The sequence below is a fragment of the Sebastes umbrosus genome, chromosome 24 (genome assembly GCF_015220745.1).
Source record: "Sebastes umbrosus isolate fSebUmb1 chromosome 24, fSebUmb1.pri, whole genome shotgun sequence".
Classification (NCBI taxonomy): Eukaryota; Metazoa; Chordata; class Actinopteri; order Perciformes; family Sebastidae; genus Sebastes; species Sebastes umbrosus.
Window position 1 is genome coordinate 3,474,840 of NC_051292.1, and position 21,690 is coordinate 3,496,529.

General features: G+C 41.9%; 1 protein-coding gene across 1 annotated transcript; it reads right to left on the bottom strand.

Annotated features, from left to right (window-relative positions):
* Positions 1–16,592: 16,592 nt before the first annotated feature.
* On the bottom strand, positions 16,593–21,661 carry LOC119483562 (transmembrane protein 182-like). The gene is made up of 5 exons (XM_037761793.1): positions 21,287–21,661; positions 20,113–20,200; positions 19,926–20,033; positions 19,717–19,854; positions 16,593–17,128 (listed from the first exon to the last, which is right to left on the bottom strand). The coding sequence occupies exons 1-5, from the start codon at positions 21,464–21,466 to the stop codon at positions 16,854–16,856; spliced, it is 789 nt and encodes a 262-aa protein (XP_037617721.1). The 5' UTR covers positions 21,467–21,661; the 3' UTR covers positions 16,593–16,853.
* Positions 21,662–21,690: the final 29 nt, after the last annotated feature.

Here is a 21,690-nt window from a genome sequence, read left to right on the forward strand (position 1 = left end):
CGATTGAGAGCCCTATTTAGACAATTGTTTAGTAGCATTTTGTACTCCTGTCCTATTGTTTTTCTATATATCCAAAGCACATCTCCTTCAAACAGCTGCAGTTTCCTCGTGCAGCACTTAAAGATTTTGTACCTGACACATGTGCCACCCATCTGTTTCTCACCCTCAGTATTCCCTAAATAATCAACCAAAAATACCCTTTAAAACCTCTAAAAACAGCCCACAACTGCTGCACCTCTCCGCCCTCTCATACATCCACCAGCGCCTCTAATGCATTCAGTCTAATCTGCCTATGTTTGCTCTCATGTGTGCGTTACCTTCATCATTGTGTGGGTGGTTAAGATTGATTAACAATAACAGCAGCTGACTAGGCAGGAATAATTCACCAAAAACAAAGCGAATCAAGAACGAGAGACGGAAGGACGGACGCGTCCTATGTTGTGGTTAATTGAAGCTTTGTAACGCAGATCGGGGCGAGAGGGGGATTCAAAGGCGAACGGCCGTCCGGCGACGGTTTCGTTTCAGGAGGCGCGGCACCTTTGATGTGTTCTGCTTCTTCTGCTTTGATACGAGAGGTCAGTGTTCGTGGTCAAGAGGGCTTATACCGGACACAACGGGCCTCTGGGAGAAGGGTCCCACAACAGGAAGAAGAGCAAGAACGGGACATTAGAGCGCTGAAGTGGCAGCGATTCATATTCATGCAAAGATCACACAGCATGTACAGTAGCTGGAGAGACAATAGAGCGCTTTTAGGTGAATTAACCTCATCTTCTGACCGCCATGTTGGAGGTCGACTGACGCTCAACGTATTGTCCTACAACCGTTTGTACGATATCTTAGGAAGGTTATTCCTCGTTTTTCGTTCGTTTTACTACGAATGTCGAGCAACACGTGTCAATTTCATAACTAAAGACTTAGTTCGGTTTAGGAAAAGATCGACTAGTTAGGCTTAGGCAACAAAAGTACTTGTTTAGGCAACAAAAGTACTTGTTTAGGTTTAGGCAACAGAAGTATTTGTTTGAGTTTGGGCAACAAAAGTACTTGGTTGGAAGTAGGCAATAAAACTATTTAGTTAGGTTTAGGAAAACATTGTGATTTGGCTTAAAATAACACCACAAGTGGCGTTACATGACAAATAAATCAACGTTGAGTTCTGGTTTGACACGGGACACCAACACCGGTCTCCTGGGCAAAGGTTCAGTGTTTTTTGACCCACCCATCCAACCCTACCTCCTTCTTACGCGTCCCTCTGTATACTTCCTGGTTCACGAATACATGAATTGCACACACATTTATGTTGTGGGATATACACTAATTACAGTGCATTACGTTTTGTAGATACGAACGGTGTGTGAGAACAGCCTGGGACGGTACACAACTCTCCAAGACTGAGACTTTTAACTCCAAAAAATAAAAAAAACAGCGCCTCAACACTTCCCAAACTTTTGCATTGAACATCTTTCAAGAAGCCTTTCCATCCAAACTCTGGCTGTTCTATGTATGTAACCGTTCCCTCAAGCAGGTGATCTGTATTGACCCGAGTTGAGTGATGCTGCAACCTATTGAGACTAAGAGATAAAGACGCAGGAAGATGGATGTTTCCTGGTGTTACAATTCCTCCTCTTGTCTTTGGAAGAACTTATAACCAGTTGACACCCAGTCGAACGCTCCCTTTGGTTCTGTAGCAGAAGGGTAACGGCCCTTAACTCACCCGTCCAACGTCTTTTCATGGCCGGCCCCTTTTGTTCTTCAACATAAAAGGAGAAAGGCTCTACATGGAGAGGCAGCGAGACGCTTTGAATAACATGCTGATCAATAAAGACCATCTAGCATGGAGGTAATGTGGGGTAATTTAGAGCGCGGGTCGTTGAAGTGTCATCGATAGTGCTCATGGTGAGAGAGGGTTCATGCCGTAGGTCGTCATCCGCTGTACGGCTGATTTGACCACATAAGAGTGAAGGTGCAGTTGTGTCAGAGCGCCAATACAAATGTTCTTTTTGATGGATTCAAAGCTCGGGAGGAACTTCAACATTGTCTTATAAGTGGAAGGTTGAATCTTGAAAGTGGGATAAGTTTGGTGGGAAATCCAAGAGAAGATGGTTCAGTGCAGTAACCAAAACTGAGAGTCAGATGTGAGCGTGCCGGCCTCCTACAGTAGAGCGTCTACTGCTGGCGAGGTCTGCTGAGTGCCGAGGATATCAGCGTTATCGCCTGCTCCTTTCATTCTCCCCATGATGAGCTGTGCTGCAGAGTGTGTTGTTGCCTAATTCCCTCTAACTACAGCCCTGTGTAATCACATACCCCAATTAACCACCTCGGCTCCCCGTTTCCTGCATCGCGCACGCCGTCCCGTCTTCTCGCCACACCGCGTAATTAGCTTTCATCTGAAAATGAAAAGAAAGGAGCACCTCAGCAATTGTGCAGCCACTCTTCTTCTCTTTCTCTCCCCCGTCTCTACCCATCTCTCCGGCACTCTACTCCTCATATCATAATGGCCTGCAATTTCAATCAGATGGATTTTTATCGCTGACACTAAGAAGAATTGGCCCTCGTCCTAGTCCCTCCTTCCGCCACCCCCAAACAAGCAACCCGCCTCGTTTGATAGCTTCTGCTTGTGAGACAGCTATCAAGGAGAGTCCTTGTTGTGACGGGGAGGTCTTAGTTTGATATTTACAAAGGATTCAATTCCCTTTTGTGGATGTGTGCGGCATAATGGAAGGATCAGGTTCGACATGTTCCAACAAGGTGGAGTACTAATTCATTTACATCCACCTGAATGGGAAAAGGACTAAATAGATTTTTGGTTTTAATCATTTTGTTGGTTGTGTTTAGTTATGAGATTCTGACGTTTGCTTAAAAGACAGTGCTGTTCATTTTTCTATGTCATTTACATATTTATTTTGCCCATATGCTGTTTGTGTACTGCAGTTCTATAGGTCAGGCTTGGTACCATTAATTTCAGCATAAAAACATTTTTAATATCCATAGCCATGTGCCATGAAAACAACAAGAAAACGATCCATTAGTGGAGGCATTAGCTAAATTCAAGCTAAAATGAAAAAACATGTGGAAAGTTTAAATAATTTAAAGGTGCAGTGTGTAAGATTTGGCGCCATCTAGTGGTGAGCTTGCAGATTGCAACCAACTGAAACTTCTCCCGTGTGCCAAGCATGTAGAAGAACTACGATGGCCGGTGTGAAAACGTGAATGTTCCTATCTAGAGCCAGTGTTTGGTTTGTCCCTTCTGGGCTACTGTAGAAACACTGCGGCTCCGTGAAGAGGACCTGCTCCAAAGAGTATAGAAGCAAAGAGACGAAACTCTGGTGTTTATTTGACAACAGCCGCTTCCGTCATTTTGGACTGACAATGCTTAATATATTTATAATATTTTATTGTTCAACGGAGGCAACTTTGGTAGAATATGAGAATAGAATAGAAATCCTTTTGTATGCCACTTTTTAGGTGGATGTTTTACTGGTGTCCGGTAGTCGATTACAGTCCAATATGATGGAAGCATAGCTTTGCTGCTGGGCGCTGATGTTGCAATGGAACGAACGATTGACTTTCACTTCTTGGCAATATACGTTTTTTGCATGCTTCCAATGTAGATATAAATGGCTCATGATACCAGGTCATGCATACTACTCATGCATACTAATTAGCAGGATGTAACCCAAAATAAGAATTAAGTTTCCTTAAATAGATAATTATGTAAAAGGGCAAAAGGTCATCCAATTAATTGGAAATTTCAGAGGTTGTTCATACACACATTTGGCAATACAAAGGCTATTTTCACCTTTACAGCTCCCGTTTAGTCACATTAGCTTCCGAATGCTTATAAAAGCAAAGCTGCGAGTTTTTAGTCTTGTAGCGTAGAAGAAGAAGTGAATATCTGCAGAGCTTGGTATTATAGTGTGATATCAAATTAAGGGTTTGAGTAAAGGGAAATGCACAAACGTTTGCAGTTTACATGCCCAATTCCTGACTCCTGACCAAACTAAATTCCCTTTAAGGCCCGTTTTATGCCTTTGATATCAGAACACTTGTGTTGCCATTTAAGTCCAACTTGCTAGCAGTTGAAATAAAAAGTTTATCACTCAGTACGACAGACTTTCAGCTCACTGTTAGCGAGAGGCTTCCCTGCGGATGAAAGGAGAGATGATGTCATTAAGAACTTATCAGCGGCGTGAATGCTCCTTGCAGGTACAGTGGTAATGTGACACGAACACCACACTTAGGTGTCACCAGGAACAGTTCCAGCCCAGTGAATCATTGTTCAGTCATACAAGTGAGCAGCCTGTTAATGATACAGCCCTGACATTTAACATATAATAAGGTGTTTCATCCGGATCTGCTTGGGAGGCCATTTGCGGGTGGAACGAACCGAAGACCTTTTAGCTCTCAAACATGGCTGAATGCTCGGTTCTTGCTCTTCTTCTTTGCCTCGTTGTCTGCGTCTCTTCACCCCCACCATCCCCCTCCTTCGCCTCTCAACCTGTTTGTTCTCTTATCTCTGCTTGTCCTGAACGAATCGATGAGGCGCTCGTTAGCCCAGGGATGTTCATCGGAGAGCGCTTGCTCGGAGAAGAGATTGGCCTAGAACGAGGGTGGTGGGGGGACGTGTGGATGAGGCAAACAGAGGCTCTCACTCAAACAAACACTTGAATGCATTCAGCAGCCCTGCGTGGACAAACGTCTCCAGAAGTGGTGGATCTATAGCTCATACAGGTGCAACCATTTCGAATATTATCAGCTGATTTAATGGCCATCATCAGTGGTTATCACTACCATTCCAATGCTTCAGATGGGCCAAACTGCACCTACCACATTATGAAAGTGAAACAAAACAACCTTAGGTTTAGGCAATACAACTTTTTGGTTATGTTTAGGAAAAGGTCGTGGTTTTGGGGTTAAAATAAGTACGTAATTTACGTAACAAAAGTACGCATGCTGACATTTGAGTAGTGTTTTTGTGATGTTGCTCTTTCCTGTTAAAAACTTAAAAGAATAAAAGGTGGTTCGTGATGAAGCAGTTTTGTCACATTTCATTAAAACAATGTTTTTTCACATGAGTGGAGCTGCTCGCAGGCTTTCAAACAAACTAAATATCGCTTCATCAACGGAGGGAGAGCATGAATATGTATGTGAAGTCGAGAGGAAGGAAGTGTTTATATGATCATTTGTTATTTCAACACAGTTTCCACTGACTAATGTTTCCATTTGGGTGGATAATAACATCCACAAACTTTCTACGAGTACCTCTGTGCCTGTAGTCGTCGTCGTGGTGATGAAGAGCAGACATGGACAGATGGACACGAGTATATGCTAACACATCCACAGCTTCTGATGTCATTACTTCCTTAACAGAATGCAAGTAAACATATTTATGCAATTGATACGCTCTTTCAGTTTCAATAGATTGTGTTAGCAGTGCATTCATTTTTCATTTCTCTCTTGTCACGTAATTTATACAGTGGCTTGTATCTTTTTTGAAGAGCGAGATCTATTTATGAGGTGTGTGTGTAGGAGGGTTGATCTCGTGCCGTTAGCCTTTGATATCATTCAATCAACACTGAGTAAGTGGGATGTTAAAGGAGGGTGTTCTTTTCTTCTTTATCTTTTAAAGTCGGTCCAAATCTGACATTTTGGGGCTTTTCGAGAGGTACAGAACAGAACAGCTGGTCGCCTTGGTGCTCATCTCTCTGTATGTGAATCCTTTTGAATAGTGTCGTTCTCTGTATGGCGACTTCAGTCCTCACCTTTTCATATCTTAAACAAGATTATATTGGATGTGGGAGTGATTTAAGATTAGCACTCCCACCCTAATTTGATGAATACTGACCTTGGTGTAAGAAAAAACAAACAACGTCTTTATTTGTAAGACAAAAGGAACTGGCGAACATATAGATCACATAAAAACATCATCATCTTTATGGACCTGCACTTTGGTTTGGCACAAATCTGTCCTGTAACAGCTTTACATTTTCAATTTATGGTCCTTAAAGTATCAATACATCACCATGGCAATCATCAAGTGTTAAAGAAACTGATTTATTGTTTTTTTCTGTCCTGTATTCAGAGTTTAAATGAAGTTTCATTGCATTGGGGATCTACAGTAACTCCACCTGTAGCCACCCTCAGCTCCAGTGAATGGCTGGTCTGGGCCTGCAGCCAGCATCACGGAAAGACCCTCAGATCAACGCCGTCTTGGCGCCAAAGAGTGACGGTTGCCTCTGAGGTTTGCATACAGAGGAAGGGCTTATCCTCTTAATAAATAAACCTGGAACCTAAAATCACAGGAACACAGGAGGGATCATTGCTGCGCTGCACTCCTCTCCTCTCCGTCAGAGAGGGATTATCCCTTTCACTTAGTGCGCTCGCCGCTAATTTCTCCTGCCAGGTTCAACTCCCAGAATGCACCAGGGAGATTGGCTGTCTCTGCTTCTTTTCTTTCTTTCTCTCTCCGTGTTGCCAGTCTCTCTCTTCCTCCATACCTGGCTCCCTGACTTGTTTTATCTCTCTGCTGGTGGGAACACAAACCCCAGTGATTCGCTCTCCTCATCCTCTTCTTTGATGATGTTTTACAAATTCACTTGGCAGGCTACAGAGCTGTCTTCCTGGGACTCATGGCGGCATGCGGGTGCCTAAAAACAAGATTAAGGTGCATATACCTCTGGTAAAACAGGTGTTGTCAGCATCTAACAGGTTGAATATTCTTTATTCTTACCTGATGCAATCCTCATCTTATGCCTCACGAGACTGGTGTTTAGCAGCAACGAGATTGAGCCGGCTGTTTTGTTCATCAGGACAAGGGAAGCAGAAGTATTTCTTTTTAAGGAGGCATCAGCTGCAGAAGTCTGACTTTCTTTAACATGCATGAACTTCTAGTTAACTCCAAAAGAACATTTGGTTGATGAACGCCACAGTTTTAATGTTAAAAAACACTCTTCTGGAGAAAGTACTCCCTGATCCAAACTAAATATTCCACTACATGTCCCATCAACCCCAAGGCACTATGGGAAATGACATTACAGTTCAGGAAGCCACCATCCATCTAAGCTCAGCCACATGTAGACCTCTCTATCAGTGAGTGCAGATAAGAGTCCTGGGAGCCGATATTATACGTTCACACCACCAACTTTCTCTCACCTCTCAGATATGTGTGTGTTTGTTTACTCAGCTCCGTCTCTCACCTCCAGCTAATTCTCACACCCCGCTGATGAATCCCATACAGCAGCAGCACATCGGGCTGTAAATCGTATAAGCCTGAGAATATACAGTAGGTATATCGTGGTTTTCATGCTCGCTCAGCAAGTTTGAGAGGAAATTGCGAAGGCGAGTAAAGACGGCAAAATAAAAACAGACATCTGACAATCCACGCAAACGCTGTGGGAATCTATTTCTTTTTTTTGTGTTACCTGTAATCAGGGATGTAGCTACCGATCTGTATCTTCTAGGTGTGTAAACAGGCATGATTCTGCGAGGGTCATGAGTGTCCGAGGTCAATGGGCACCTACGCGTACACCCTCTGATGATGATGTCACATGGACCCTCACATACTCATACTTAAAGGTGATAATATGTCAATGTGTTGTGTTTCAGCCCCCTAGTGGCCAACAAAAAACAGTTGATGCAGGTTTAAATTTGATCAAAATTAATAAATGAAGTATTTTTCCTCTCAATTTTTATTTGTATTTGTTGTCCTTGTTCCTAGCTGTTATTTCTATTTCTGTGCAAGTACATTGAAAGAGATGCAAAAAACAGAGTCAAATTCCTTGTATGTGCACACGTAACGAAGGCTTTGAAACACAATCCAAACATTCATTTTGAGATGTAAAGTCACAGGCATTATAATTAAGCCATTAACAAAGAAAACATTTAAGAAAAATCTGAAATAAACAATCTCAGAGACGTAACTGTTGGTGTTTTATTAAAGTATGTTGGGCAGAGGGGTTTTGAACTCATGACCTCCAGTAATAGACACAAAAATCTGGACAATCTAGCCGTATTTTTGCAAAGTCACGATGCATTTGATGTCTATAAAATGACAGGAGGGAATTAAATGAAACTGTGGCCACTTCCTCTCACTGTCACCCACGGCTGACCTCACTTTTTTCCCACCTCTTCAAGAAGCTTCCTCCCCCTTTCTCTCTCTCCCTCTCTCTCTCTCTCTCTCTCTCTTTGTAAACCTCTGGACGTGAACGCGGCAGGCATCACAAGTGTCGCCGCCGCTGCCGCCGCCGTTATCCCGTCTCCCTAGCTGGCTTCGCCGCTGCTGCTGCTGAGCTGTTTGTTTAGGAATCTGGGCCCGAAAATTGTATTCCATCGACCATGCTCGCTATCAACACACAATTATCTGGGTTAATCATGTGGAACTGTGGCAAATTCACCTGGGGCTCAGGAACTAATGACATTCGCGTCTGGCCCTGCTTTAGTGAAATGGCCCCAGCACCTGCAGCAGGAACACGGAGATTGCCAAAGAAAATTTGGTCTCATTTCGTCCTCGACGCCTCCCCCTCCTCCCCTCAGCCGCCTCCTCCCTTTCTAACCACCGCCACCCTTCCCCCTTTCCAATCTCTCTTCCCATTTCCATCCCACTTCGCTCTCAAATTTGTAAATCTTTCAGGTTTTGTTTCTCTTGCACCTTCTTCTCCTGGCGAAAGAGGAGACACCTACAGTCGCTCGCACCCAATCACAACGGCGGGGCGGACGCCAATCTTCACGCCTCTTGTATAATCAGTATATTTCCAGCTTCCAGTATATTTCCAGCTACCTGTGTAACACCTGAACAGTCGACGGTGGGAGGAGGCGAGGTGATATAGATGATATCTCTCGCAACGAATTTATGACTTTGGTTCAGGACAGACAGCGACTTGTGTTCTCGCTGTATAATTAAGAAAGTGATTGAGTGCAGTCAGCGGGGTGTTGATGCTCTTTCTCCATCACACTTGCTCTCTTTGTCTTTCTCTCTACATCTCACACAATCATACACACCACAGAGTCATTTCCACCAACTTAGAGGAAGTAGAGGAACTCAATGCTCATAATTATACATCAATACAAACATATGTTTCCCAATCACAGATGCCATCCATGTGTGAAATGGGTGTCACACCGTTGGAGGTCTCATTATTCGTGAAGTGTGTGTGTGTCTCAACCACCCACACCGGTCACAGTGACTATGTAATACACCTCCTCGGATCATAATCTTTTGCATGCTGAGCGTCGGATTCTATTTCCAACAATCCTCGTTGGACACGAGGTGCGAAACAAATCCTCCCTCTGGGAACACGTTGGTCATCGTGGATGGAGTTATCATTCCTCTGGACAGCAGTAGATGGAGGTTTGTTCACACCTTGCCTGCTCTTCAGTTGTCTTTGGGTGAGAAATAAATGACAATTGTTGTGGTGTTATCACACAGAGCTCGCCTCACTGCCCACTACACTCACACTTTGAATCGTAGCCTGACTCAGAGGACTTCCGAGCTCTCCCACTCGGTGACTGCTACATATTTGCTCTTGGATCCAGACTCCACCGTTGCCATTTTCAAGGAGACACCGGGAGGTCAACACTGGGATCTCTGAAGGCTTAACCATCTTTCATTTAAAAACTGCAAAGTCAAAGATGTTTCATCTAAAAATGTTGTCAATTCCTGCAGTTTGCACAAATGGAATTGGACATTTGGACAATAGATTTCAGGGTTGGTGTGTTTAATTTAACTTGTGGTAACTGCAAATTTCTTATGCGCGATTTAAGCACGATAGCAACCAAAGTGATAGGGGCGTAGCAGCATTACCATGTGTTCTGCGCAGGCCTGGCTCCTCTCAAACGAGCCTGTTAACTTCACTGACTACCGACTCACTTAGTTGAAAGCCCAGTTCGTCACATACTGTCGCTAAAGGGTTCCTCTGTGTGTTGGTATTTGATGAGTTGGGAGTGACGGGTTGGAATTTTAGAGGCAGGAGGATTGCATAGGGACTTAAAAGGGATGTATCGTGCTCATTTCCAGGTACATACTTGTATTTGGGGTTTCTACTAGAACCTGTTTACATGCTTTAATCCTCATACTGTCTGTCTGAATATACCTGTACTCACCCTCTGTCTAAAACGCTCCGTTTTAGCGCCTGTCTCTTTAAGAAGCCCAGTCTGCTCTGATTGGCTTGTGAGAAAAATAAGGTGCACCATTGCAAAGGGAGTTCCCAAGCTTTGGGGGGTGTATTCACTGACTGGGTTGTCTTATTTCACAGTTTGTGCGTCTTTAATGGAAAGACACAAGTGGGTGCCAATTCACCTGAGGGGTGAAGACAAAACCCGACACATGTGGAGAGGGCCTTAGACTGTAGTATGGTTGCAGCTTTTCGCCATTTGGAGCCACCAACATATAAAAACAGCCGCCTCATTGAGCTTTAAACAATACTGTCTGCACTCCATGTTTGCACACAGACATATTTCTGTGCACAGAAATGTATTCCAGGCCACGATCGTGGGGCTAATTGAAAAATGTTCACCAAAATAATCAAATTTAAAGCTTAAGAATGCATTGGAGCCCACATAAGAAGCAAACACAGGGAGCTTGTTGCTCTGGAGTCCGTGACACGGTTTAACAGTCTCACAGGATCCATAAAACGCCCCCGAAGGCTTCATATAATCTCTCCTTTTTTTCCTGCTTAATAGGAGATAATACAAGAGCGCACCCCGATGAATCAATATGCAACAGCAGCTTTAGTTTGATAATTAATACCAGTGTCGGAAATAGATTTGTGATTTGGCAGGGCAGGTCTGATATGACTCTGGTCTCTCTCCCTGTGAACAGTCCCCGTTCCACTCTCTATCCACATCCCATTGAACTAATCTCATTCACTTTTTCTTTTTTCAATAGCGCTAATTCTTTGACTAAAGCCTGTTATCTCATTAAAGGCCCCGCGATGGGATTCGATGGCATCCTGACATCTGTATTCATTCCCCTCGAAATTAGTCCTGACACAAATTTAATGAAAAAACACTCCGAATAGTGGAGATTAGACGTCATGCCAAGTGTCGCAGAAGGGAGGAGGGGGGGAGAAAATCATCTATTTAGTTTTGGTTACATTTTTGGAAGGGTGGATTAGCGCCGTAGACGGTCGGTCTACGTCTTACTCGCTTGTTTTGACTCTTTTAAGTCGGATTGTGGAAGTGCAGCGACTTTCCTAATGGTGTTTTAAGAGTAATTCAATATCAAACGCTCTTCAGGTAGAGGAAATGGCGAGGCGAGACAAAGAGGAGCACCCTGGTCCTCAGTAGATAAACCCCGAGGATGCACGGGATGTCCATCTCCGATCGGCAACCACCTATAACTTCCCACCCCGCCTCTCGCCTCCTCTTCATCCCCTCCCCCTCCCTCGCCCTCGTCAGAAGCCTCGCTGATAATTCCCTCTGTTTGAAAAAAAAGAGATGAAAGCGTTCATGGATGAAAGAAACTTGGATTTAATCTCTCTTCCGCTCTCTCCTCCAGTACACGCTGTTGATCGCGGGAGGAATGAGGAAGATGGGGAGGAAATAGAAAAGCCCATTTGGAGCCACGAGGCCCAGGTGAGGCGAGGTGGTGGACTAGTTCAATAGAAGCAGTTTACCCTTCCCAGTGTACACACGGTGACCTGATGAAATAGTGGCCTGGAGAGGAGAAGGGGTGAAAAGATAAAGAAAAGCCATCGTTTCCCTCCCGCGCCTCATTTGGCCTCGGCCACGATAAGGCCTCCAGCTCTCAGGTGTCTGTAGTCACAAGGTAAGAGGGCTGTCATAGAGAGAGATAGAGAGACTACAGAGAGGAGGAGGAGGAGAGGATGCAGGGTGGAGGAGGGATATTCACTCATCATATGAAAGAACTGAATCCACCTGATGTCACACATGGAGGGTCTGAGCTTCAATAAGAGATCCACTCAGAACCAGATACAGGTATTATACTGCAGATGGATTACAGCTGCAATGTGTCAGTGGAGTTGCAGTAAAGACATATTGGCATTAATTCTGAACAATAATGATGTGATGACCAGAGGAACTGGTAAGTCAACATAGTTTTCATAACTCGTATATATCCTGCAAAGGCGATTAATCCACGTAATCGTGAACCAAGAAGTATAAACAGCGACAAATGCCACATAAGGAGGCGGTCAAGGTGGATGAGTGCCTCAAAAAACACCAGATTTGTTGCCCAGGAGACCGCTGTTTGTGTCCCATGTGAAACTAGAAGTCAAATGTATTTGTCACGCAGGGCCGGCTCAAGCCCTTTTGGTGCCCTAGGCGAAATTAGGATGTTGAGCCGGCGGCGCCGCTCTAGGTCGAGGGTCAAACCCCCAAACTGATATTGTTGTTTTGAAAGTGTTTAGTCAGTTTCATTACAACAACACTTAGTTATGTATTTGTTCATTTGTTACATCAATGCAGAAAATGAGGAAGGGCACCCACTGGCGACCTGCGCCCCAGCAGAAGATGGCACCTTAGGCAAACGCCTATTTGGCTCATGCATATCATGTAACTTCCATGTAAGGGATAATGTTCAGCGAGCCGGTCATTGTTGTGAAAGAAGACGCGAAGCGAAGGGTTCTCTCATCGCCCTGAAGGAGATTCTTTCACAACAATGACCCGCTAGCTGTACATTATCCCGCTCATAACACGGCTACTTACTGAAGAAATCAATATTTTGACACAAAAACGATCCGCCAGAGTTCAACATCAGAGATGCGCCCATAGCAACGGTCTGTTATACAGAAATAACAGACCACAGAACACCGTGATTGACCAATCAGAATCGACTATTCAACACGGCCGTGTAATAAACTTAAGTAACATCGCGTCAGTAGTTATTTTAACCCAAACCACGATATTTTCCTAAACCTAACTGAGCAGTTTTGTTGCCTAAACCTAACCAAATAGACAGAAGTTGATTTTGAAAAGACTGTAGGCATGTAACGAGCAGAAATTGGCACGTGTTGCTGGACATTTGTAGGAAAACACACAAAAAACGAGGAATAACTTTTTGTAAGATATCATACGAACTGTTGTATGAGGATACGTTGTATGATTGCAGGTTTCTGACGGGACATAAACTCATGTCTCCTGCATATAAGTCAGATGTGCTTTACACTCTCCATCATCATAGCCTCCCTTATTAGCCCTCTCGCTATATAAAGGGCTTACTACTTCCAACATTAGCACTGGACAAAAATCCTGAGATGCAGATTAGTTTAATATGATTGTAATGAGGGATACTGTGGTGGGCCAACTGACAGCTCATCACCTCGTGTACTTGTAACAGCAGTCAAGGTCGCAGGACTATTTTGTGATGCAACTGCAAACCTTTGACAATTTTCAAACTCTTACTGTACTCAGAGAGTCAGAGGGGGAGCACAGCGGCAGGCCGCAGACCTCATTACCCACCGCCGACTGGTCGGAATAGATGAAATGGAAGAAAAAGGAAAAGACAGACAGACAGGAGGAGAGGAGGAGGATCTGTCGGCACAGACATGGAAATGAAATCACCTGTGACTCAAAATGATTTTAATGAAACGGAGGAAAAGGAGCTCTGTCATCCATTATATCTCTTTCTTCTTCTCCATACTTGCTCATTTATATATCGACCTGTAGTTATTATAAAATGTAGTCTATAGGTAACACAACTTATAATCTTGTTCCAACATTACATTTCTGATATTGCTTTTGTAATGGCAGCTTTTAAGAATGACACATCTCAGCCCAGCTTCTCATCTTCTTTGTTGAATTCTTGTAAAAGCGCATCGTGGGCCCGAGGACAGCAGCATCCTTCCAAGGAGGGGTGCACCGAGGTGTGGGGGTGTCGGCTTTTATAGCCCGCAGCTCCACGGCCCGCTCTGCCAGCCGGGGCGAGGGGAGCCCATATGGCAGCCAAGCGTGGCTCCGGCCAGCTCGGGCTCATATGTATGGAAAACAAGGTCTGGAGAGGGAAGTCACAGGGGGTCATGCTAGTCAGAGAGGCAGCCCGGGGTCCTGGTGCAGGTTAGAAGGTCTTGGTTCGGGAGAAGAGGCTAATTTCTTCTACTTGGCTGAGCAAAGGCCTGAATAATTGCGCCCCCTGGGTTGGCCTCTGGGTAATGTGGAGGTAGAGCAGAGCGTACCAACGTGGAGAGCCAACACGGGGGAGGTTCAGGGAAGGCGGTGGATCACAGAAAATGTTGTGTCCAGCTTTCAGTGGATGCTCATTATATTTGTTTTTATGTTAGGAAAGTAAAAGCATCATTATTTGTGGATTACACCACATCGTGACATGATATGCATGCATGAACCTGCTTTTATGCTTATTATAGTTACATGCGGGCAACATCAACAGCATAACAAAGCATGTAAGATGCAACCTGGACATGTTCAGATTTACAAATCACTCTCCAGGTGCCAAAAAGAACCAGTATTCTTTCTCTAACTATAGACAGATTATTAAAATATTTAGAAAATCAATGATTTTATGAGCTCTGATTTGTGTGAAGTAGAAAATGAGTGAACCAAAACAGTAGAGTTGCGGGCTATAAAACCAAAACAGTGAGCTAAAAGACACCACAAAGCTTCACAGTAGTGCAGAGTCGAGTGATAAATCTATGTGTTCGTCACTACAAGCAAACTCCTTTCAGGTTACACATACTTTGGTCAATTGTTTATAATATAAATATAGATAATAGCAGCTGTGAAATTGGCCATTTGGTTGAAGTGACAGTCGTCATTGGCAGATTATATCAGCTGTAGCTAGCTGCTGTACAGCAAACATTAGCTCCATGAGGTAGTTGAAAACACTCGGACTGACTTCTTGTTGTTTTCCACCTGACTGTTTTGAAAAAAGGATCTTGTGAAAAGGGTCTTAAATATGCAGCGGAGAATAAAAGTAAAGCGGAACGTAAGTAATTTTGGACGAAAGTAAAGCAGGACGAAATAATGGGGAAATAATGTGGGACCAAACTAATGTGGGACCAAAGTAAAGTGGGACCAAAGTAAAGTTAAACCAAACTAAAGTGGGACCAAAGTAAAGTGGGACCAAACTAACGTGGAATCAAACTAACGTGGGACCAAACTAAAGTGGGACCAAAGTAAAGTGGGACCAAACTAACGTGGAATCAAACTAACGTGGGACCAAAATAAATGGGACCAAAGTAAAGTGGGACCAAAATAAAGTGGGACTAAAGTAAAGTGGGACCAAACTAACGTGGGAACAAACTAAAGTGGGACCAAAGTAAAGTGGGACCAAACTAACATGGGAACAAACTAACGTGGGAACAAACTAAAGTGGGACCAAACTAAAGTGGGACCAAACTAACTCGAGACCAAAGTAAAGTGGGACCAAAGTAACGCAGCGATTTACTCCAAGCTCATATGAGTCTGATATGCTGACGTCAGCACGTACAGCAGAACGTACAAGAACAGTGAAAATTCATGGAAAATAAATAGCATGCCAGACATGCTAATTGCAGTTTAGAGCAGGTAAACACAGTTAAAGCTTCACACTTTTGCTCTTGTGTTTTTGGTTTTGGAATAGCTAGAAAACAAACTCTTTAAATGCAGAGTGTCTCTCTATCTACAGCCCCAAAATTCACAAGTAAATTAAACTTTATGGTAAAATGTCTTTTAAAAAGCGTGAAAGAGGTGAGTTGTCTTCTCCTGCTGTCTTTGTGGCCCCGGCAGTAATTGCAGTAGACAGCTCTATCTACGGAGGACAAAGACCCGGTGTGATGATGTGATGTAAAGGACAACCAGTAGAGTCAGTGTGGATATAAAAAGGTGAGCACCACATCCTCTCCTGGACCACGAAGTAATGAATCTGCCACCACAGATTGAAACCCAGCGATATGACTGGATCCTCTCACAAAATAAAGATCAGCCTGTTGGTGGCGAGGTAGAGGAGGGTGACGGATGTTTAAACACGGCGAGGGCCAGGGGAGTGAATGTGACACGCTCCGGTGTAATTATACCCACCTAGTTCACAGCGGAGATTAAGAGGAGAAGGGATGGAGAGGAGAGGGAGCGTCAGACATGAAAGAATATTGAAAGAGTCGCTGATGAGCAGCGTCAACTCTCTCCCTTTTGTCACTGTTACATCTCAAGGTCTCACTTCTGTTTGCCTTTTCCAATTATCAAGGTGTGACTGTGGGCTTCCACAACCCCTCCTCTACCTCCTCCTCTTTCAGATGTAATGTTACTGAACTTGGAAGAGGAATCTTTTGTTTGTCAGGAATATTACAGGAATTAATTATCACTTACAAATGTACCCTCTGCAGGCCTGATCTGACTGCAGCTTTGCATCCTGCTGTTGGACATCACTGATGATTCAGTGATCCTGAGTCAACACTGCTCTCTGGTGGCGGTTGTGTGTTTCACACACTCGGCGAGGCGTCCCTGAAGTGGCCCTCCTGTCACAAAATGGATTATGACAGTCTAATTTATTATTATCTCCATCCCGCTCTGACCCAATATCTCACAGCTTCAACCTGATGTCCTAATGACGGGCAGGCCGCTCACTCTCAATCTACTCAATCCTCCTTCTCCACACTTTTGTCAAAATTGATTTATCAATTATAATAAAAGCAGAGGGAGAGTATTAATCACATTGGGATCTGTTTAATAGGTTAGAAAAATCATTTGTAATGACCAACTTCAAATGAAGGATTCCAATTATCCTCGCTGATGGAAAGATCCACACGTACGGTTTGAGTGACCACCTGTCAGTCACACTGTGTGACCACAACTCATATGTGCCCGAAGAAAAATGCAAAAACATTTGTTCTGATTTTTATGGTGCCTTCAAATGTGGTCGTGTTTACTGAGAAGAGTCCATGCTTTAACCTCCATATTTAAGGAGGGAGTCACACATAAACGTCAGAGTCTGTAAGTTCAGGAGTCCTGTCTCTTTTCTCCATCTGTATCCTCTGAACGCTGCGGCCGACCAGGAGGAAGAGGAGGCCGGCCAGCAGGCAGAAGAAGACGGCGACCGGAGCGAAGAGGAATGAAGGGCCGTGCTGGACGCTGAGGTGGAAGGAGGGACAAGAGGAGGCTCTCTGATGGTGGGCGAACTGCTCCAGAGTGTCCAGGACCTGGACCCACATCAGATACATCAGCACCACGGCCAGCAGACACAGACCTGACAGACACACAGAGAAAGACTGTAACTGCTTTTAAAGAAGATGTAAACGCCCTTCCTTAAAACTCTTTGGGCTTATTTTGCAATATCCCTTACATAGAGAATGCATTGGCTCACAAATAATGGTTCTTCCTTTATTTGGTTTATGGTCAGAGACAGCAATCTCATTCTAATGGTTTGGCAGATGTCTGGATCTGAGGATATTGATTATGGGTGGTGGGGTAGTGAGGTTTTGAGGCCAGCTTCAAGACTTTTCAAAAGATTACTGTCAACTTTGTTCTCCTTGTTGAACATTTTCAGTCATGTTTAGAGTGTAAACTCTGTGAAATCTTCACCCTTTCCCAAACTGAAACCCAGAGTGAAAGGAAAGCTCAGGGGAGAGAGGAAAAGCAGCCACCTTCCCATCTAAAACTTTAATGAAAACAAACTTAAACCTGATCTAGAAAAATGGGACAAACACAAACACACAGCAGGGGAGACTGAAGGTGTCTCCTCTTCACATGTGCTCAGTCAAACTGAGGCTTTTCATAATCTCTGCCCAGCTGAAGGTGATGTGACCTGACGAGCAGCAGCCGCCTGAAATCAGCTCAATCACAATCAGTGACTTCTTTTTACTTTAAAGAGCAACTTTTCTTATTCATGTTTAAACTGAGTTAGATCTGAAAAAATAATTGAAAAATAAATATTTTTTAAAAAAGCAACATTATTTGAAGGGAAAACATAAAGATAAAATAAAATAAATAAAATAAATAAAATAGATAAAATAAATAAAATAAATATAGTGCTGTAGTTTTAACTGCATTTCCCCCCACACAATTAAATCCATATTTAGCCACTTTAGATTTGCCTTGTTCTTTTTCTGGGAAGAAAAAGAAGATATTTATTTATATATTGTGTTTTAACCTCTTAAATTCCATTGACATGCAGCAAAACATTGTTCAATCCAACATTATTTTATTTAAAACCGTAGCAAAAATCCCAAATTTCCAAAGTTTCCAAATATGTGAAGGTGAATTTGGAGAAAATGTGGAGAAAATGATGCACAAGAGAGAATCTAAATTGTGCAACCATTAATAAAAATATGGAGTTTTGAGTTTGAAGTAATAATATGGCTTCAGTGAAGAGTTGCAAACAAGCTAATACTAAATATGATACTGCCAGACAGTATGGAATAAGATGAAAGCTACTTTAAGTGTAAAACTTGGTGTTTCAGTTTTGTTTTATTAATATGAATAAACATATTTTGGGTGATAAAGTATGATGAGAATGTGAACTCTTGGCTGTAAGCTGCAGCAGAAACCCCCAAGGCAACAGTTGGACTCCTCATTTCCATTATTACTACACAGCATGCATAATATTTTTTGGCCGTAGCACATGTGACCACAAATGCTGGCAACACTTCAGGTCACATTTCTTCTTCTAACCTATTGATTTTCTCCATCAGGAGCCGGTAGACGCGGTGGTCTGACCAGCAGCTGAGACCCTCCACTTCTTGTTTTACTGCACTTAGTTTTATTTGTCTGCAGACGACATGTTTCACTTCTGTTTGGCGTAACGGCCTTTATGAGAAATTCATGCCTGTGAAGCACTTTGAATGAGGAACTATATAAATAAACCTGCTTTGCCTCACAGATAATTGACATATTTCCTGTGTATAAAGCTTTGGATTGATGATCTCCTCTCAGACACACCTGAGCTGCTGCCGGAGCAAACTGACACCTAATGAGCTCAGCTGTAATCAATGACACCTAACGAGTGGAGTCTGACCAGCAGCAGACTTCCACAATAAAATCCAAACTGAGCCTCATTCAATATAAATATTCATATCAATCATTCATTAAAATGGTGTTTCTATTGATTAGAGACATTATATCCTGTATGAATCTAGAGAAAATCTGTTATATTACTCGGAGAAAAAAGAGGAAGCATTAGCATTAGAGTATTTTTTTTTTATTTATTTATTCTTTTAATATTGCAATTATTTTATGTATGATTATTTATTTTTTAGCTACATTTTATCATTTTATTTTAAATATATTACTATTATTTTATTTTATTTATGATTATTTATTTTTAAGCTATTTTTTATTATTTCATTTAATTTTTTATTAAATTACAATTATTTTTATTTGATTTATGATTATTTATTTAAAAAAAATATATTTTATTTTTGTTATATTACTATTATTTTAATTTAATTTTGTATTATTTATTTTATTTTTTATCTTTTTAATTATTTATTTATTTTCTATTTTCCTAACCTATTTATTCATTTTCTACTCATTTTTTCTTTTACTATTAAGGTGTATTATAGATATTTTCTCTGTTCTGTTGTCTATAATTTAACTTTATTTATCCATAATTTAGAATATATCTCCTGTGGTCAGCTCTGGTTGCTTGTGTGTTTGTTTTTTGGATGTGTTGTGACACGGGTGAGTGAGAAAAATATTGTTTTATTCATTATTGACAATCAATAAAAATACTTTATGAAAGAAAATTGTGTTTTGAGAGGTATGTAATGATAATATAAGGGAGATCTGTTTGTGTTAAAGCTAGAAAAGCAATATTTTTAGCTGATGTGTTCTTACCGCCACTCAGCAGAAGTGCCCCACCCACTTTATAGAGTCTGTGACTGGTCAGCGGGGCGGCACAGACGACCACAAATCCACCAATGGCGACAGCCGCCACGCCTGCGATGAGGAAGATGCTCCAGAAGGTCCTAAAAACTGAGAGAAAACATAAATCATAATGCACATCATGGAAAATAAATTACCTAAACATAAAAAACAACACCAACCAATAGCGGAGTGATGTTCATACGGTTCTGTGAGGAAACCGTGTGGCTCATAAACAGGAAACGGGAAGAGGAAAGCGGCCTGGCACACCTTTGATGACGGCTGATTTGCTGAAGAGAAAGATGCAGTTATGATGGTGATGTTCGTCTAATATAGAAGCATTATATACTGTAAATATGATGTTCTTACAGATCCAAAGGTCCCACATAGAGAGTTGTTGTGAAACAGCCGTGAAGGAGCAGCGCCAGAACAAACCCTCATGGAAGATCCTCACAGCCTGATGGAGCAGAAATAATAATATTATAATAATAATACTAATAATACTAATAAAAGCCAGACTCAGCAGGTGTCAGCGCGTCGTCAGTCTGCTGCAGAGCTACAACAGCAGATTGCAGAGAATGTGTGGCGGCCGTCAGCTGTCTGTAAACACACAGTATAGTGTTTGATTGATGGTGTCGAGTGAAGACAGCAGGAAATAACATGTGCACTAATGAAATAATACGACTCTATAGGGACAACTGGAGGATTTTACTCCACTTTCATGCATTCACTAGTTTTCAGGAATGTTCTAATAACTGGAGGAAGGACTATAAAAGGTCATCTGTTTGACCTCTGCTGCACATTATGTTTACTGTCTATGAATAGAAGGCACTTATGTGTTTGCATTTGATTGATTTTGACCTTATTTCACCTCTGTCAGCAATAATTCCTTATTATTCTTATGTGCAATACAGGACAAGAAATTGTACAATAAATATTCTTATTTTATTCTTATTTATACTATTGCATGTATGTTTAACACACTTAATAGATCCCACTTCTCAGTATTTTTATTTACTTATTTTGTGGTTATATATTGTATGGTATTGTATTTTCTTATTTCTTATTCTACTTTTATTATTTCTTTATATTTTTCTACATATATTGTTATATATTGCATTTTTATTTACTTATTTTGTGGTTATGTATTGTATTTTTATTTACTTATTTTGTGGTTGTATATTGTATTTTTATTTACTTATTTTGTAGTTATATATTGTATGGTTTTGATTTTCTCATTTCTTATTCTATTTTTATTATTTATTTATATTTCCCTACATATATTGTTATATATTGTAGCATTATGTACATAATTTACATGTTACATATTCTCCATACATTTTTTATATATATTTCTGTATGCTTTTATATAACAGCAACTGTAAGTATTTCTGATTTTATTTCTTTTTGTTAAACTTTTTTTCTGTGTACATGCTGATCTATTGCTGCAATTTAAAAAAAACAAAAAAAAACTATTGCACACAATATGATTATATATAGAGACAATAAACAGTAATATTGAAATAAAATAAAATAAAAGTACCTTGGTGCTCTTCCCCTCTCTAAGGTCAGCTCCTCCATGGTGTTCCTGCTTCCGGCTGCAGGACTCAGCAGCCAGCAGCCAGTACTCCGTCCCACAGCAGAGCAGCGTGAACAGAGACCCCAACGCTCCGAAGAACAACGCCAAGAAGACGAGCACCTTCATCCTCTCAGCAGGAGACATGACTCAGTCTGTCGCTCCAGACTTTAAAGCTGCAAATCTGTTCTGTTTAGCCATTTCTCACTCCGTCGTCTCTGCTTTCTGCAGCGTTTCATGTTCAAACACACAGAATAAATTCTCTTTTACTAAAATGCTGCTCCTCTTCAGCTGCAAGAAAATAAGTGACGAAGCCTCTGGACATGAAGTGCTTCAGTGAAAATAAACTGTTGCATCATGTGTTGGTCAGT

What these genes read in the sequence shown, in the direction of transcription:
- LOC119483562 (XM_037761793.1), bottom strand. Translation starts at nt 21,466, where the DNA reads ATGTCTCCTGCTGAGAGGATGAAGGTGCTCGTCTTCTTGGCGTTGTTC. An exon ending in TATGTGGGACCTTTGGATCT is followed by an intron (nt 20,034 to 20,112) that starts GTAAGAACATCA and finishes CTTTCTCTTCAG; the next exon opens with CAAATCAGCCGTCATCAAAG. An exon ending in GGCACTTCTGCTGAGTGGCG is followed by an intron (nt 17,129 to 19,716) that starts GTAAGAACACAT and finishes TGTGTCTGTCAG; the next exon opens with GTCTGTGTCTGCTGGCCGTG.